Raw genomic sequence first — 14,690 nt, 5'->3', positions numbered from 1 at the left:
GCCCTGACTGGCCCGTAGTTCTCTGGTGTGCAGAACCTAGGCAGGTTCAAGCCCACTCCCAGGCACATACATCCTGAGCCGATTCTACCCTGCCAGATGCTAAAGCAGCCCAAATAAATGAAGTCACTTTTCTGACGGCTGCAGTAGAATCCCAAGTTCCAGGAAGGTCTAAGATCCACTCTTTCTCCCACCCCAGACCTACAGCTTCCCAAGTCTCTCAGCATGAACTCTGTACTCTCCAACCCAGATCTCAGATTAGTGAAAAATAAAGATTTAACTGTACCAAATTTATACTTATATTAGTTTGAATACATTCCAGGAGCTAGCACTTGCAGCTTCAGAAATCTGAAAGACTTACAAAGACAACCAACTTTCTGATAGTATTCTGAGCTACATATTAAAACAGCTTTACCTGATCCCCAAAATATAGGAGAACTAAGGGGAAAAAGTCAAGATGAATATATTTCACCATCTCCACTGCCCCCACCCCAACCAAATGAATAACAGTATTTTGCCAAACATTTCAAAGAATAATCAAAGAACTGACAATTTCTTGTCAATGTCTTCAAGTGAAGAAATTGAGTTCTTCTGGGGGAAAAGAAAGGCAAGTTATAATGAAAATCACTGATGTGACTGACTTGACATTAATAAACACTGCCTTCCTTATAGTCTAATGCATCATGTCCAAGTGGATACTTATTTCCCAGCTTACCATTTGTCAGACACTACAGAAACTATAAAGCTGAAGGATAAACACTTAAAATAAAAATTCATACTCCAAGTAAGTAAGAATCTTTCAACTTTTATTTCTAGGATACATTCATCTGGAACCTTTTTCTTTACAATTTTCCCCCTAAGAGAAATGAATACAATAAAAATATAATCCAACTACCAGCAATGTTTGTAACCAGAAAAGAATCTAAAATCTCTGGTGTGATAATATAGGAATTTTTAAAAAATATAAACTTCATACCAGAAATAAAGCCTGAATATTCTCTTTTTCTTTAAAAATATAATTTTTCCTTCATTGCTCTCCCATGTAAATCTTATAATCAATCATTTAGTTCTAAAATCTATTTTTAAACTAGCAATTATAACACTATAGTTCTGGGGTGTTTAGTTTTGTTCCTATTCTGTGTTCCTATTTTGTGTTCTTTACAGTAAATCAACTAATAATTACTGGAGTGTTTTTAAAAATGTGATATCACTAAGTTGTTGCAAGATTCTTCAAGATGTAATTTTTAAAAAAGGGTTTTGTCAGTAGCAAGCTGAAATCCAATTGCATTTTCATGTTATGAAATTAGAAAATGTGTATAAAGCACTTTTGCAAACTATAAAGTTCTAATGAAATACTTTTTTTTTTAATTTGGACTAAAAAGGCTGCTGACTGGGATAGAACAGGGACATAAGGTAAAATCTTGTTATTCTCTGTACCTACTTAGACTTACGGAGGTGAAAATTACAAACTGCAAAGAAGTTGGAAGTATTGGTACAGGAATCTCACAAAGATTGGCTGATTTGCAGCAATACCAATTTCTCTTAACTGAGATAAAGACCAAGGCCTGGTAATCCAATACTTTCCCAGCTTCAAAAGCCAGATAATTTGTCTCCAATTAGGAAAAAAAAATAAGTTAGGTTTTTCCTCACTTCTGAATAGATTCTCTGCAGAACTCCCTTACGTTAAGTTGAACTCATTTTAAAATAGCATTCCAAAGCCCAGTATAAATGGTCTGTGAATGCTTCCTTTCCCTTAATTTAGGAATATAACCAAAAGTCTAACATAACCATAGGTAAAACAAACTTGAACTGAAGACTACCTCTAAATAAACAGCATTATACATTACTTTCTAGGTTATTTTGTAGAATACAGGAAGCAAAGAATTTGTGTTTGATAACAAAATGTTACCAGAAAGGCGTCCTTGTCTTTTAGAAGGCAAAATAGACTTGAAAAACTTTTCCACATGAGACACCTTAATAAAAGTAAATATGCCTATAAAGACAGATCCAGCAGAAAAAGTTTATCTGTATCAACAGTTAGAAGGCAGATGGTCATCTGTGGACACAGCTGACCAAAAGAAAGCGTACATAATCATCTAGCTAAAGGACAAGTGAACTAACAAGAGGTAATGGGTCTTGGCTGCTGCATGAAAAAGATTTTGCTAATAGAGCTTACATCAGGCATGCTGAAAGAGGCTGCCAGAAGAAACCATGGGCTTCCTTCCTGGCACTTCTGAGCAATCTTCCTGTAGCTCTGACAGCAGACCTGGCTTAGCAGGGGAAAGGGCTAAACGACCTTATCACTTTTCTTGTGGCCCTCAGATGCACGTACTCTTTTCTTTAGTGTCATATTTCCCCAAGAGAATATTCAGGCCAATTTTTTGTCTGTTTTTTTCTTTGTTGGTAAGAATTATAAACTAGCAATTCTGGAATATGCCTGAGTATCTTATGCTAGTATATGGTATCATGTGTAATGTGAATGGAAAACTTAAATATCATGTACATAAGAGTCAAACAAGCCCATATCACACTTTGATGATTCAACATTCAACAACTTAGCTTTCTCTATAAAACCTTTTGTGAAGATTTTGATTATTAGACTTCAAGTGAATTTCCATGTAAATGGTCATTTATATTAAAGTAACATGCCTTTCATGTCTTCTACATACATCAAACTAAGATTTCTTTAAAAATCATACATATTTTTAAATCAATCTACTCCCTTTTTACAATCACACTTTCAGTCCAACATTTAAAATACTAACCCAAACTGTCAATGAGCTAACAGTTAACCAAGAAACAGCATTATTTAAGAGAAACAATAATGTAAAAGAAGAATTAACTTTAGAAAACACTCACTAGTCATCTGCTCATGTTTGATGTTTCAGAAACAAAACTCACACAGAACAGACCTCACTGTAATATTCCCATTTTCTCACTCCATGATACATGTTCTCATTACTTTTACTCATTTACACAATGATTAGTTATTCTAAACAACAAAGATTAATATCGAATACACAACCTAATTCAGAACCAGCATATGCTCCAAATAACTATTTTGTGTGGTCCCTGAATTATAAATCCAATTTTTTAGGAACATAAATACAAAAGGGCTTAGCTCTACTCATGTACACTGTGCATTAAATGTTACGAAGACAGTAAGATGGAAAAAAGAAATGGAGTACAGTTTTTTTTTAAGTATTATTACATGAGACAATATTGTCAATGACATGTATTTCAACCAGATAATGAAAAAAAATTACCAGAATTTGTACTAATTTCTTGAGGACGCTAATAATAAAACATTACATATACATATTTATTTGTAGATTTATTTGAAGACTCTTTGGTAGCAATTGTGTTTCTTCCACATTACTGGATTTTTCAAAATAAATGTTCAAAATTAATTCACTAATCAGCCAATGAAAGATAAATTATGTTACCATTCTTTTGGCTTTCCTATAAAATTTACTTGAGCCTGACTATTAACTTGCACTAAACATGCACTTAAACACAGTAACCATTTAACTTATGTACATATAAAATGAGATTAATATCAGAACGAAATTAGACAGTAATGAGAATCAATGACAAAACATAACAATGATAACTGTTCTTAAGTAATTTATTTTTAAATTATAAGATTTACAATGCTTTAAGCAAAATTGCATAATAGAAATTAAACCAAATTAATAAACCAAAACAGAAAAAAATCTTAGCTTTCTTGAGTATCAGTACTTAAACCGTCATTAAAAGTATCTGATGTCCCAATCACATCTTATGTAGTCATAAGTATAAGTGTTCCAACTTTTTCACTTATGGGTTTAATTTGTTTTCAACTTTTATGAACTGTAATGCAATTTATTTCAAATCCTATATACCTAGAGTTTATACTGCAACAGCAGTAAGTCTCACATGTGCAGTCAAATGTAGAACCGGGAAACAGACTTCAGCTTTTAACCGCAGACAGAAATTATACAATGTATCCAGTACAGCAGAGTACATTATTTAACCAGAAAGTAGAGTTTAGTACACTTATTGCCGGCTTGGTATTTCTTTCCCTTTGAACTGAACCTGATGAACTTCTGAGCTGACATATTACTGCTGTGGATAGTAAGACTGCTGTGGGGGCTGAGGAAAAGGATATGAAGGCTGCTGGGGTCCTGGGTATGGAGCCTGTCCGGGGCTCTGATGATACATTGGTGGATATGGCATATTATACTGGCCGTATGCATAAGGATTAAAACCCATGGGCATAGGCATTTGGCAATACCTAATGGGAAAAAGAATACAAAAGAACTGGATTGGTAAATCAAATACTAGAAAGAGAAACAATATTCTAACACCAAACATTTTCAATAAAGTCATTTTCCTCTCTATTTCTTAGTCTGTTAGAGAACAATGGAGGGATAAACAGTTATTCTGAAGTTTTTAATCAGAGAAAAGTTTCTATTCTATTTACTAAAACAAAGAATATCAAGAGTTTAATGTTGTGCATAAAATAACAGTGATGGAAATAAGACTAAATAGTCAATCATCAATAACGATTAAAACGCAGTCTTCATTTTAAAGTGTCATTAGACTGCTGTTTTTCAAAATTCGACATTCACTATAATGCACATAAATTTAGTGTTTATATGCCATGAATGTGGCCAACCCTGGTTCTAACCCCATCACTGCATATGGTCTTCTGAGCACAGAACTAAGTCCTGAGCACAGCCAAATATAACAACAACAAAAGAAAACTGTTTATGAAATGTTAGTATTTCTAAGACCTAATAAAAATAAAAAGCTGAAGCAAAAAAAAAAACACTGAAGCTTATCTTTTAAAGATTAAACAGCTTAGCAAAGAAAGCTTATCTTTAAGAAGGCTCATTCCACAAAGAAAAAGAATTCTATTCAATAGTTTAGCAGAACACAAATATTTCAAAGTATAGATATACAGACAAAGTCTTATCAATGTTTTAAGCTCAGAAAAAATCTGCTAAATTCTGCTTATCATTTAACAAGAGACAAAAATATCTTTGGTCTTTATTTCCTTGGTCCTCTGAGTTTGGAATTTAATACAAAAGAGATACAGTTAGTGTAAGTCCTCTGTAAAAAGTAAAAAAATTAATAAGCCTAGGAAATAGCTAATTCAACTACTCGAACAAGCAACATTATTTTAACATATGCATAATCTGACAGTATAACCTATTCACTTAAAGACACTCACTGAGGAGAAGGAGTGACCCTGATTTAAAAAGTTTAAAGAAAGCTACAAACAGTAGCCATTCATTGGGATATGTATTTCAGCCTTACCCGGGATATCCTGGATAGGTGGGATAGGGGGGTCCCTGGGCCTGTGGCGGAGGAGCTGAACCAGGAGTTTGCGATGGAGCTGGCAGAGTGGTCGCAGCCCCCACTGCAGCTGGAGCAGTAGCAGGAGCTCGATTTGCTGGAAGCACTGGAGGTGGAGGCCGGGCAGGGGGCTGGGGTTTAGCAGGCTGTAAGGAAAAACTTTTATTGACTACAAACTGTTTTTGTGTTTTCAAAATGCAATCAGTTCAATACATGAGGGCATACAAGAAAATCTAGGAACAAGCAAGTATATTTCTAATTCCCCTCTTTGAAAGTTGATTATGCTAGAAATTATCACAGCTGAGGAACAAATCTCCAACTTGTAGATACTCCAAAGCCACTGCTTAATCATTTACAGTTCACTACTGTTATCACCAATGGCAGGAAATAAGAGGTGGGAAAAAAAGAGCAGTTTACATAATGTTTATTACTGAGCCCTACATTTTCTGGTCCTAACATTTTTATATGAAAATTTTCAATCATGGGCTAGAAAGGTAATACAGAGGATAGGGTGCTTTCCTTGCACACAGCCAACCCAGATTCAATCCCCAGTATCCATATAATCCCCAGGCACTGCCAGGAGTAATTCTTGAGTGCACTCAGGAGTAACCCTTTAGCATTGCCAGGTGTGACCAAAAAAAAAAAAAAAAAAAAAAAATTTAAAAAAGGGAAAATTTCAAACACTAGAAAATTTAAAGACTGTAAAATAAACAATCACGTATTTATCAATTACATTTAGTAACCACTAACACTTGACCACATTTGCTTTACTATGGCTATAATATTTGTTGTCCTATATCTGCAAAAGCATTTTTAAGCTACAAACCTCATCACAATAACTCCAAAGATTTCAGCATTTAAGAGCTAATATCCCCTAGATAACTCTAAGAAAATCAACAATTACTACCCTAATATCACTGACTATCCACACTACATTCTAGCTTCCCTATTATTAAAACAAAATACAAGAAACTTCTTACAGGTACTTTTATGAACCAAGAGCTAATCAAGGTTCAAGTATTCCACTTGATTATTATGAATCTCACCTCTCCTTCAGTCTAGAATATGCCCTTTTCTATGTTTCTCTTCCTATGACAATTACTTTTGAACAACAAAAGACAACTATCTCATAGAATGTCCCAGTTCTCAATTTTTTCAATTATTTCTAGTACAATTTAACCAATTTTATCACTGTTTTTGTTATAATCTGAAAGCTATTTCTAAGACTTGACTGGAAAAGATGTGTCTGTGTCTGTGAGTGTGTATGTGTTTCTAAGACTTGACTGGAAAAGGGGTGTATGTGGGGGCAGGGGGCAAGAAAGAGATTAAGAGACTGAGTAGAGAACAACAGAAATAGTTCGGGGATAGTTCAATGGCTTACACACAGCCGACCCATGTTTTTTCCCCAGCACCTGAAACCCACCAGGAATGATCCCTGAGCACAGAACAGGAAGCAGGAAGCATGGTTCCCCCAGTCATTGTCAAGAACGATTCCCCAAGAACTAAGCCAAGAGTAACAACACTTACAAATTATTCATATGTACGAATAACTTACAAATTATTCATACATCAGACTGGTCACCTTAACAATCATGATCATCAAACTTTTCCAATGTAAAGTTTGTCACAGCAGCAAGCAAGCTGTCACTAACCTGCATCTTTCTTTTTTCAAAATGTTTATGCAAGTAGATAGATTGTACAGAAGTTACGGCACCTACCTTGTAGACTTGCCAACCCTGGTTCAAATGCCTGACACCGCATACCAGGAGTAACCCTGAACATCTCTCGGTATGGCCTTAACCAGATAAATAAACCACTGCTTTTGCTTACTTACCGGTATGGTTCTTGGTGCTGGAGTTGGAGGAGCTGGCGCATGGCCCCCTGATGGAGAAGACTGATATGCAGGTGTAGGAATTGAAGGAGCGCTAGGTTCTCTTGCAATGCTTTGCTGCAAGTCTCTTTATTAAAGACAAAACGTTAAAAATTAACAAAGAAAGCAAACACATATAAAATACCAGGTTTTTTTAAATTTTCCTTTATATATTTAACAAAAATAAAGACTCAACCCAGATTCAATCCCCAGACACCCATGTGGTTCCCATGAGCACTGTCAAGAGTAATCCCCAAGCACAGAGCCAGGAGTAAGCCATGAGCACTATCAGGTATAGACCAAAAACAAAGAGAAAGAGAATGGGAACTTCTTCATTAGCTAGAGGTAGAACATGTCAAACTGGACAAAAGCTCCAAAAAAAATCACCCACTCTTAATGGGAGCTTGTTCTCAGTGTGAAATTCCTAAAATAAAAACCTATCTAAACGTTATCAGAAAACTGCAACTGCTCATAGTCACCTAGCTAATATTTTAATTACTATATACATACAGAAAACAAAGTAACAGAAAAGCTAATCTATTAAAAACATTATGTAAACTTTTTGATTAAAAGCTTTTTGAAGAAACTCCAGAAATGGAGCGCTGGGAGTTCATACTGAAAGCTGCCTCACAATCTATTACTAAATTAACAGGCAGGAACCACCACTGCCTCACACTTAACTATGGTTTTACTGACACAACAGTAGCGCCAATGCCAATGTATTACTGAGGAACAGATGAAGGGAGGATTAAAACACAGCAATAAAATTAGGGATCCATTTAAAAGGTCCCCTCAATGATAACTTAAAATTCCTTCTAAAAATCTCACTAAATACTCTAAGGACACATATACTCTATGAAATAAATACATGGGGTTGATACAACTTTTCACTGTCCTGATTCACATACAGAGATGTAAGTATAACATGTCCTGAAGAGTCTACAACAGCATCTATTGTCCTGATATAAAAACAGCAATTCCCGGGTCTCCCGATCATGCGTTCTCCCTCAAATAGGGTCTCAAATGAAGATAACATTATAAAATCAACTAGTCACAAAATTTTTTCAACACCAAATCATGGCTGAGACATCGGAGCACCCCAAGAAGTATAGTGGAGGCCCCACGGGCATAAAGACACGAAGACATCTTAGCACCTAGGGCAACAGATGCTCAAAGGTCACATGGCCAAGACAAAGTTACCAACAGGGGGCAATAGCCTCGTAGTCATATGACAAAGTTTATTAGAAAAAATAAGGAGTGAATAGAAGCTGAGGGAATGTGTTTACCTACACTAACGAATAGATAGCAGAGAGAGGCAGAGTACTGTTATGACTAGGAAGAAGCTGCTGGAGCACTGTCCTTGATGCTCTAAGGCAGAGGCAAGGTTGAAGCATTGCTGACAGCTAAAGGTGTCTCTATCCCACTTCTCAAATCATGGGCCACAAGCAATCAAAGCCAATTAATTTATATTCTTCTTAGAGAATGTCAGGTTTCCCTGGCAACAGCCTGGTTCCCAGAGGTTCCCAGCGACCTCCAGTGGTCAAAGGGTGTGCCAACATCCAAGAGGAGAGAGCGCAAACGGGAATGCCCTGTCACAGAGGCGGGGGGGGGGGGGGGGGGGGGGATGCTGGGACCATCGGTGGTGGAAAATGGGCACTGGTGGAGGAATGGGCACTCGACCACTGTATGAATGAAACGCAAGCACAAAAGTTTGTAAGTCTGTAACTACCTCACAGTGATTCACTAATAAAAAATTCTTTAAAAAAAGGGTTTGTGCCAGGGAGAAGTCCAATAGAAGGGGACAGATCAGCCCAATGCCCATCCAAACAGAGCCCCAGCAGCTGCCCTCTCCCACACTCCAAAATCACTGCCATTCCTCCAGCTGGAGTCCATCATCTCAGGACAAACCTCACCGATAAAACCTGCCGAAAATTTAGGTATTTGGGTTTCTGTAACTGAAATCTCCAGGCTTCCTCAAAGTCAGGATGACTACCTCCCCCTACCTCCCTGTACTTCCGGAAGCCCTGGCAGTAAAGTTCACAACCCAAGCCACCGCTTAGCTAAAACTTTAACTTCAGTTGTACCATCTAGTTAAAAATTCTGAATTTCCTTGGACATCTCCAAACTATACAACATTGATAATCCAGTAGTAACATACAATAGTTTATGGGATGCAACAAAGAAATGAATCTTGACTAACAAAACATAAAGAAGACTTAACCTGTAACAACATCTTAGTAATCTCTCATACAAGGACTTAATGTCTCCATGGTGAGGTACAACAATTTACACAAATTTTCTTCTAAGGAAACAGTTTTTGATCATTCTGTTAGCAAATTATTAATAACAAGCAATATAAAATAAATTATTATGGGCCTGCTACAGGGGCAGGCTTGAGGGGTGTTTGGGAAAACTGGAGACACTGGTGGAGGTAAGGTGATAATGGTGGTGGGATTGGGGCTGGAATATTGAATGCCTGTAAGAAATCATCATGAACAACTTTGTAAACCACAGTGTTAAGTGTAGGCGGGAAATCTTAGATATGTAGACCTTACCTTTTTTATGCAGACTCCGAAATATATTAGCACAAAATTTCTTTGAAAGTTTTATTAATGACAGGTAAGACATAATTATTACCATAACAAGATCCCAAGTATAAAATAAAAATGCAACACACTTTAAATTCCAGAGTTGAAAACTAATTTTTGCAAATGAGAATAAGCATTTTATACATTAAATTATTTTAATTTTCTTATTTATGCAGGTTAAAATCATCTAGCAATCACAAATTAGCTTTTACTGATCTATTTTCTGATCATTGAAAAATAACCAAAAGAAAGGAAATTGCTATGTCACATTACAATAAACTGCAAAAGGCTCCACGTGATTTTTTTAAAGTAGTTCCAATTAGGGCTACAGGATCAAAGGGTGCATGCTCTACTTGCACAAGAAGGTGAAATCAATTCCCAGCACCATAAAACACCCCACCCCAGTACTTCCATATGGAGCACTGGTTGCCCCCGAGAACTGCCAAGGTGACAGTGATTGTCCACAGCACATGCCAGGACAAAGGAGTTACTTTAAATACCACACCCACACACACACACAAAATAACAAATGAACTTACTTTAACAGTTCATCTCTTTCTGTTTTCCGTGCAAACACTATATCACTGCATTTATTCTGGAATCTGACTAGGATTTCTGTCAGCTCATTGTAAAACTGTAAGCAAAGAGCAAATATTAAAACTTATCTAAAGCACAACTGCAAACATGGTTACACCCAAAGAATTAAAATCCTCTGCAAAAAATAGTCATACTACTTAAGTCGAAGAGTGTAATAGTAAATATGACCTGTATTAGCTTCTTAAACAAATCTTTAAAATCATTTTCAGAGAACAATGTCACTCAATTTAGTTATTTAAGAGTTTCAGGCTGGAACAATACAGTAAGTAAGGCTCTTGCCTTACATGCAACAGATTCAATCCCAGGTACCACATAGGGTCCCCAAAGCCCAGCCAGGAGTAAGCCCTTATTACTACAAGGTGTGGCCCAAAAACAAAACTGAAAGTTTTAAGCTCACTAATATGTCCCCAATGTCCAGAGGAAAGTCACTAATTAATAAAGATACTAAACCTATTTCAATGCAAGGATTAGACTTGCACATTCACTTCAGAAATGAAAGCATTATTTTAGACACATCTCTGGAAAAATTTCCAAAAGCTCTCAGGAGAGTTTTTCAACTTAATCTCTTTTAACAAAGCAATTTGAACCAAATTAAAACACTATTTTACTATGTTTTTTATTTGGAGGCTTTCCAGTACTTATACCCACTCTTCAGAGGGTTTTGTATTAATACCTACTATATTACATCAAGAAACTTTGTTCAGGAACCAGAGAGACAGTGCAGGAGGCAGGGCGCTTGCCTTGTATGCAACCAAGCCAGGTTCAATCTCCAGCACCCTAAGCCAACCCGGAGCCCACCCAGAGTGATCCTGTGTACAGAGCCAGGAGTAGCCCTGAGCACTGCTAGGTGTGACCCAAAAATAAAAAAAAGAGAAAATGTTATACATTTTTAATGTGTGTAAAGTACTAAAAGGAATAGTGTATCTCAAAAACTCATCATCATCAAACCATCAGCACAGAAGATACAAGCCAGTGAATGTGGGCTAGAGACTGAGCACAGTGGCCACTCAACACCTTTACTGCAAACCACAACAGCTAATTAGAGAGAGAGAGAGAACAGAAGGGAATGCCCTGCCACAGTGGCAGGGTGGGGTGGGAGGAGATGGGAATGGGGAGGGTGGGAGGGATGCTGGGTTTACTGGTGGTGGAGAATGGGCACTGGTGAAGGGATGGGTTCCCGAACTTTGTATGAGGGAAACATGAGCACAAAAGTGTATAAATCAGTAACTGTACCCTCACGATGATTCACTAATTAAAACTAAATAAATTTTAAAAATAAATAAATAAATAAATAAAACTTTAAAAAAAAAAAAAAAAGAAGATACAAGCCAGACCCTCCCACTCCTCACTACAGAACAGCTTGGACCTTTCCTGTTGCCTCTTGGTTCATGCAAGTTGATTAACTTCAAACACTTCCCAAAAAATGTCACAGACTTGACATCTTTTAGTTCCTGCTACCTGGAATGCATGGCAGACCATCCAGTTTGGTGAAATCTACAATTCACCATTCAAAATTCTCCTAAGCATTGTCACCTTTGTTAAGTTGTCTCCCTCTTGTACCAAACCTTTCAAAAGGCATTAAAATAACTAAAAATTCAACAAAAAGAATAATTTGGTCAAAAGCACAGATTAATCCCCAACTATAGTTTCACAACTTTACTGCCTGTTTATTGTTTCTTTTATGTATCATACCTTTGTGCCCTCTTTCAAATTAGCTACAAGTTCAACAAAGTTGTCATAGGCAGTAGCTAAATTCTTCAAAACTTCTTCTCTTAAGTTAGCTTCATTGTTACTTTGTTTCATTTTAGAAAATTCCTGGTGTGAGACCTTGTTAAAAGAAAAATGTATTTACATTTACCAAAGTAGTATTTCAGCATTTTTATACCTACTTTTCCAACTAAGAAAGTCGTATACCACTATATACATTTAGGAATGACTTGAAATTTAATTAGTATTTCTTTAGGAATAGACCTGTGCTTTAAAGCTTACCTTAAATAATAATACCACTTTCAGTGGGTGGCAAACAATCAATAATATTTATAGATTTCGATCCTGCCACAGTGGCGGGGGGGATGGGGGGAGGAATACTGGGTTTATTGGTGGTGGAGAATGGTCACTGGTGAAGGGATGTGTTCTTGAACTTTGTATGAGGGAAACATGAGCACGAAAATGTATAAATCTGTAACTGTACCCTCACTGTGACTCACTAATAAATAAATTTTTTAAAAAAATAATATTTACACATTTCTAAAAAATATATAACAATTGTAAAAATCACAATCCTAAATAGACAAAAATCTAGTCCAAGTTTTTCCTTTTTTATGATTTTTTTTAAATATGGGTAGTATTACAGTATATAAACTTCACCTGTATATTTTTAAGAAGTCCTTCTTGTTTCTTTAAAGATTCTTGAACTTTAGTAGTAAGACCTCCATAGATTCGATCCAGTTCAGTAACAGAAAGAGCTTCTTCATTTATCACACCATCCTGAGCCAATGCAGTCAAAAATTTGCTTGTCATATCAAAGCTCACTGATTTCAGGTCATTCTCCAGACCCTCTCTTTCCTTCTTTACTTCATCAAGACTTGCCAATAAAGATTTTAAGACATTTACAACCTAAATAATTTTAAACAGAAACAAACAACAATTAAAAAAAAAATACTTAGTTTAACTGCTCAAGGAAATAGGAAGGAATTACAAATGAAAGTTCATCCATTGTCAGGTACACATAATTTCTCAGAGAGCCATGTTTAAATTGTGTATCAGGATTATTTAGTAGACACTGTATCTTTAAGTGAACTTACACTTTAAGAGAAAGTAGCAGTAATAACAGTAGGAAGATCTTTAATTTATTGAATATTTACTATGTATCAGGCACTATCCTAAACACTTAACATATATAAATTAACATAAACCTAAATAGCCCATGAGGTATATATTTTATTGCCATAACTCTACAGATAGGGAAACTGAATCTCAGAGATATTAGGTAATATCCAAACCTAATGTCTTTACACTGCCTCCATCAGATTTTGGGGTAAGAGAAGGTTAGGCTTTTGCCAAGTAAAACTTGTTTTGCCAATACAGAGTGAGAGTCTATATAGAAATACATAAACACACACACACAAACGCAAACAACATGACAGAAAAAAAATGGATAAGGTAATATTCAGAAAGGAAAGCCATAAATCGTTTACTTTTCACACTGTAAGAGAAAGAGGGAGCTGGCTCTTGTGCTTCTCTTTCTATTCTTCCGTAAGTTTTACTACCCTGGTAGTAAAACAGTCCAGTCAGTCACATAGTTCATAAATAACCATGTATAGCAATAGTACTATAGTACCCTCTGATATCATGTGTAACTTACACCCTTTCATGCACATCTTCTCCTAGATTGTCCAAGACCACCAGGGAGAATTCCCATACCCCTATTTGCTTGCCCCAAGGGTGCGCATAAAAAAAAAAAAAGCTGGGGAAAAGACAAAATAGGGGGCATCTAGGAACCTCATCTGTTTTTCTTCATACCAATATTTCTAACTGATGGATCCCTCACCAACTACTTGTTTCTAAAAATTTGTCCTACTTGGGGCTGGAGCAATAGAACAGCAGGTAGGGCATTTGGCCGACCCGGATTCAATTTCCAGCATCCCATATGGTCCCCTGAGCACCACTAGGAGTAAAATTCCTGAGTGAATGAGCCAGGAATAACCCCTGTGCATCACTGGGTATGACCCAAAAAGTAAAAAAAGATTTAAAATTAAATAAATGAAAAATAAAAATTTGTCATACTCTTCATTCCATCGGTCCCACCAGTTAGCTAAAACAAAGCAATCCTTCAGTATCTTTCTTTTAGGAGGAATAAAGACCTGAAGAAAAGTCTGAAGTTCCTTCTGAATTAAGGTGATCTATGTTTTCTAAGTCTCTTTTTTACCATCCCATACAGACTAAATACTAAGTATCTAATCTTATCATTTAGTCTTTTAAAATAGAAAAGGAGTAAGTGAACAGCAGAATGTGACTTCTCAGGTCTAAAATAGAAAAGGACTAAGTGAACAGCAGAATGTGACTTCTTAAGATCTAAAGAGGCATTAAACCACAGCCACTCTTAAGAGTAGAAAGCACAGTATCTGGATGAACATGATAAACAATGTGAGGAATCTAGTAAAATCTGATGTTGAAAACACAGATAAAAATCTTGCTTCAAAATGATTTCCTAGGGCAATGGTGGTGGGATTGGTGTTGGAATATTGAATGTAACTAAACTGATGACTTAATAAAGTTATAAAATCAAAAAAAGA

At 36.2% G+C, this 14,690-nt stretch overlaps 1 protein-coding gene across 2 annotated transcripts in view; it reads right to left on the bottom strand.

Moving 5' to 3' along the window:
• Nucleotides 1-782: 782 nt before the first annotated feature.
• The window catches only part of PDCD6IP (programmed cell death 6 interacting protein), a 55,109-nt gene continuing 41,201 nt past the window's right edge, over nucleotides 783-14,690 (bottom strand). For both annotated transcript variants that reach the window (XM_055135218.1, XM_055135219.1), the window contains exons 13-18: nucleotides 12,763-13,011; nucleotides 12,088-12,222; nucleotides 10,338-10,432; nucleotides 7,175-7,298; nucleotides 5,302-5,486; nucleotides 783-4,273 (exon numbers count right to left, since the gene is read on the bottom strand). In XM_055135218.1, coding sequence (XP_054991193.1) covers nucleotides 4,099-4,273; nucleotides 5,302-5,486; nucleotides 7,175-7,298; nucleotides 10,338-10,432; nucleotides 12,088-12,222; nucleotides 12,763-13,011 — 963 coding nt within the window. In that variant the 3' untranslated portion in view covers nucleotides 783-4,098. The remainder of the gene's footprint in view (nucleotides 4,274-5,301; nucleotides 5,487-7,174; nucleotides 7,299-10,337; nucleotides 10,433-12,087; nucleotides 12,223-12,762; nucleotides 13,012-14,690) is intronic.

Source organism: Sorex araneus, chromosome 4, assembly GCF_027595985.1.
Source record: "Sorex araneus isolate mSorAra2 chromosome 4, mSorAra2.pri, whole genome shotgun sequence".
In the NCBI taxonomy this organism is placed as follows: Eukaryota; Metazoa; Chordata; class Mammalia; order Eulipotyphla; family Soricidae; genus Sorex; species Sorex araneus.
This window is presented reverse-complemented; position numbering and strand designations above follow the sequence as displayed.